The following is a 4887-nucleotide window of genomic DNA, read 5'->3' as shown; positions in this document are numbered from 1 at the left end:
CTTCAATTTACATTGCTTACGGTCTGACACACGAATAGCAAACAATGTCATTATATAGTCCACATTATCCCGTAATTTTTCAGGTTTTTTTTATCAATAAGCTGCAACTATCATATTATCTTAAGTGAGATAAGTTATGTCTCTTTTTCTGAAAAATATAAGAAGTATTGTTTTTAGAAAAATAATCTTAAAGGTTTTTTGTATTTTTTTTTGTAATTTAAGATATTCAAATTAACTTACACACACTATAACAAATCTCTAAATTTATTGAACATAATATAAACTCAATAAACAAATAAGCTACTTCAGATATAACAAACATATAAAAAAATCAAACTCATTTTGAAAGTATTTTTTGATAATTTGAATAATAATAAAAATTTCAGGAAGATTTGGTGTGAAAAAATTTATAATTAAAAATAAAATTATTCATAGCATTTATAATTATATAATATTATTGATAAATACATGATTATTATTATTATTATTTTTAATTAACATGGATATTCGGACTAGTTTGCATATACCACGACTAATTTCACAAACCCTAAAATTATAATTAACCCTTGACTTGATATGATGTTGCTAATCTTATTAATCTTAACATTTTTAACAGTTTTCAACCTGTAGCCAATGTTTCGTTCGTGGAGGCTTGGATCAATCTGGAAAAGTAGGAGGAAAAAAATAAATTTAATTGTTGACACGTAAGCGCCAGCTACGAAATCCGTGGACAGGGCCGTCCACCAACTCCGGCTCAGCTGAGCCCCTCCTTCACTAATGTTGCTATCCCTGCATCTCGTGGGATCCGCCGACTTTAAATAGTATTTAATAATGTGATTGTTTGTTAAAGTCATTTTAATTTAAAGATATATTAAAGTAGTGTTTTTTATTTTTAAAAAAAATATTTTTAATAGTAACATATTAAAGTAATTTAAAATTAATTATTTTAAAAAATAATTATTTATAAAATTCTATAATTGATGAAGCAATGGCCAAGAGAAATCGTGCCACGAACTTAAATTTCCACAGTTTCATTTGTTTGTTTAAAATAAATTATACCTATTGGTCAAGGGTGATTATTATTATTATTATTACAAAAAAATAAAAAAATATCATAAACTCAAATGAAAATACTTGATAAAATTCATTTATTATAATTATTTAACTAGAATTGGCTTAGTTGATGCGAGATATTAACATGAGAAAATCACATTACTAGTTTGTAGTGCAACAAATTAATATTGAAAAATATTATAAAAAAATAAAGATAGCTTTTTTGAAAGTTCTTTTGGTCAATTTTTTTTATTTTTTAAATATTCTTAATAATTTAAGTGACCCAGCATTGTTCGAATTTTTTATTTCTAAAATTTTTGACAAATTATTGTCATTATTTTCTTAAAAAATTAATTCATTTATCCTTTTAAAAAAAGGGGGGGAGGTGTTAAGGACGAATGGCAAGTTGAGAACATGAACGGATGATAATCAGGTCACCTACATCACCGACTGCACAAAGCACATCAGCATACAAGACCAAAAGAAGATGATGGCTAGGATGAAAATGGCCTCCATTATTTTAGCCTTTTCAAATTAATAAATCGTGTGGTCATATATAGATTTGTTAAATTTTTATTTTTATTTAATTTTTTAATATATAAATATCAAAATAAATTTTAAAAAATAAAAAAATATTATTATAATATATTTCTAAATAAAGAATATTCTAAAAAGCAACTACAATATCTCATGCTTTAATGACATCCCTTAATGAGCTGTGGTGTCAAATCCCAAGATTCCTCGAACGGTGGCTGTTCTCTCACTCACTCACTCACTCACTCACTCGCTCGAGTAAGCTCCCTACATCTCTATATAAATCCACTCCTTCATCAGCACTCTGCATCAAATACTCAAAGCAATTTTTCTTCATCCTCTTCTGTGATAATTACTCCTAACTTTTGCTTCTTACAGTTTTCTTTTGTATCCCAGCTGTGCTTTATTTTCCTTCTAGTTCCAATGGCCACTGTTGAGGTAACTCATTCACTAAGAATTATTTCATATCCCTCTTGAGAAGTTTATTTAACAGATTTCATCCATGTACTTCTTCCAAGTCATTAAATATTTACATATATATGTAACTCTGATAAGTTTTATGCTGATGGAATGTACATCAAGATCAACACCTCCATCTTAATTATGATCTTTAATTCGTGGATGTTCATATTTGAAACTCGTATATTCATCTCTCTATATATAACAAATGGTAAGACCTCATCAGCATTTTGGTGAGCATTCTTTTCTTTTAATAACGTATCCTGCAGGTTGTGTCAGCGCAGAATGCACTTGTAGAGGAAAAAAATGAACAGCCAATCAAGGTTGAGACCACCACAGAAGAAGTGGTCACTGCAGCACCAGAGGCAGTAACTCGTGAAGAGCCAAAAGAAGCAGAGAAAGTTGCAGCATCTGAAGAGCCCGTGGCACCAGAGCCCGAGGCCCCAGCTGAAGCTGAAACTAAAGAGGTGCTAGAAGAGACCAAGATCGCTGTAGAAGAGCCAACAGTACTAGAGAAAACTGATGAGGAGACACCTAAGGAAACACCAGAGCCGGTTGTTGAGGAGACAAAAAAGGAGCCGGAAGTACCCGTAGAGCCTGTTGTCGAGGAGGCTAAAGAGACTAAAGAGCCTGGCGAGGCACCGGCAGAAGAAACCGAAGTTGCAGTCGAAGCCCCAAAGGAAGAAGAAGTGAAGGAAGAACAGAAGCCTGTTGAAACAGAGGAGAAGGTTGAAACAGAAACCCCAGTAGAAAAGACTGAGTAATGAGGTCATTACGGGAGAAAGCTGCATGGTTCCAGTGGAAGTCTATCTAGCGGGTACTTGTGTGTAGGTTGAATCTTGCATGTCTAGCTAGTGGTTTAATAAAGGATTGTTATGCTAATGGGGGTGTAGGTATGGAAATGTTCCACTTGGATCAAACCAATGCGAACTCACCGCATGGATGCATTTGATCTTTGATTTGGAGCAGAGATGCCTTGTGGGATGTTCTTGTTGGTTCCAAGTAGGTTGATGAATTTTATATTAATGGTTTGGTATGTAATAAAATAAGCTGCATCTTGTGCTGCTTTGTTTGATAATTGGAGCACATATTCTGCCTTGCTTTTACGCTTCTCCGCTTAGCGAGACCATGTTTTGTGGTTCATCATCAACTCCTTCATTCCTGGGAATTTCCCATGAATGTGGAAATACAAGTACAGGACAACAATCATCAATGCCTTCATTAGTAATTGAAATTTGTTGCAAGAAGCAAAGCCAACGGCTACAAATGTATAGAATCCTCCTTCAAGGTTACCTACCTGTTAGACAAATCCTAAGAGACTGGATGTAAGAAAATACTCCTTAAACACAGACACATGATAAAAAGATCCGGACTAGTTGACAACCAGTCTTTTTACAAACGATTGAGCAAAGAAGCCCATCTTAGCTGACTATGTACAGGCACGATTATTATAGGGTAAACTAGTAGCATTACAGCAGCTCCAGTGGAGAATATATCCCCAACTTTTCAATTTTGTTTCTGTTTTCTTGCATTCTTCTTTATAGGACGCCTCTAACATAAGTGCACCGTGACTTTACCGGAAAAAAACAGCAGCAACTCAGAGTATGTTAGTGGCATCTTCTCAAAGCACTTCAGAGGTGCTGCCGCCGGCCCTAACAGTTGCTATTATCTCGGGTTTATAAACAGCATATCATCACATCTCCTTGAGAATCACCAACACCGATTATCTTTTCTGAAACGATAGGAACTCTTGGTGCCACAAGATTAACTTATTTTGAGCACATTGATCATGTCCTTATCGACAGGTGTGCTGTCTTCGGTGCTTGATTGCAAAACCTCTCGGGACATATGGTGCGCTCTTTCTGCAGCGTGGGCATCTCCATCGATGACCTAAATAATGGCTCTTCACTCTACCTTGTTAGAACAGCGTCAACATCCTGATGAAACCATGAAAACGTGAGTTAAAAAATACGGTGACAAACTCACTACTGTTGGAAAGTAGTTAGATCCCACAGATTTCAATTTATATTTAATTAAAAGGATTACGTTTCAGATTTAAAGATCTTGTCACAACATTAACTACTCGCCCTAAGCTAGTTTCTTTCGCCAGACTTCATGTAATCTACTTCTTAGTCATGAATCCCTTCGCAAGGATGAGTTTCTGCAGCTTACTATTAGTGGGACTAGCGTTGATAATTTGATCCAACCAACACTACAGGTGGCAACCAGTGGAGGTTTTGGAAATTCCTCCAGAAACGCAGGAGCTCACTATTAGTTTGTCAAATGCTTAGCTCACACAATTTTCCCTCGGTCTAATGCTCCTAATGACAAACGGAGTTCATTGATGTTGCATGAAACATGGGTGCTAAAAGAAAGTGATAAAGACATGCAACAGCAAGAAACTGGTATAGAAACATGGCCATTATGTTAAATAAAGAATGAACAAACTTGCAATTTGAATTCCCAAACATAAAATAATAAAGTTAAATATTTATTTATAGGATTATTTGAAGAGATCTGTTCCAGAAATCAAGAACGATGACAAATTGGAGAAAGAACTCATATGAACATATCTTCAACGAGTAGAAATAAAGAGGAGTTCTGCAGATTTGATTTCTAGTGACATAAACAAGTACAGAGAGTGAAAGGGGAGACTGAAAAATCAGCATGCGGAGAACATGGGAGCAAAATTGATGAGGATGAGGAAAAATTAAGCAAAGGATGAAATAATTCTATCTCTTCTTTTATGGCCTACGACATTGCCATAATCGATAAAGGTACAGCAGCTAACAGTCCTGTGATTGAAATGCAGCTAATGTAATCATTTAGGTGGTGGTCAAG

General features: G+C 34.7%; 1 protein-coding gene across 1 annotated transcript; it reads left to right on the top strand.

The window, feature by feature from the left end:
• Positions 1-1779: 1779 nt before the first annotated feature.
• On the top strand, positions 1780-3150 carry LOC105135936 (major latex allergen Hev b 5-like). The gene is made up of 2 exons (XM_011041045.1): positions 1780-2025; positions 2316-3150. Exons 1-2 carry the CDS (start codon positions 2011-2013, stop codon positions 2808-2810), a joined length of 510 nt encoding a protein of 169 aa, XP_011039347.1. The 5' UTR covers positions 1780-2010; the 3' UTR covers positions 2811-3150.
• The last annotated feature ends 1737 nt before the right edge of the window (positions 3151-4887 follow it).

This window comes from Populus euphratica, unplaced genomic scaffold (assembly GCF_000495115.2).
Source record: "Populus euphratica unplaced genomic scaffold, PopEup_1.0 scaffold155.1, whole genome shotgun sequence".
Taxonomy (NCBI): Eukaryota; Viridiplantae; Streptophyta; class Magnoliopsida; order Malpighiales; family Salicaceae; genus Populus; species Populus euphratica.
Note: the sequence above shows the minus strand (reverse complement) of the source record. Positions and strands in the feature narration are given on the sequence as shown.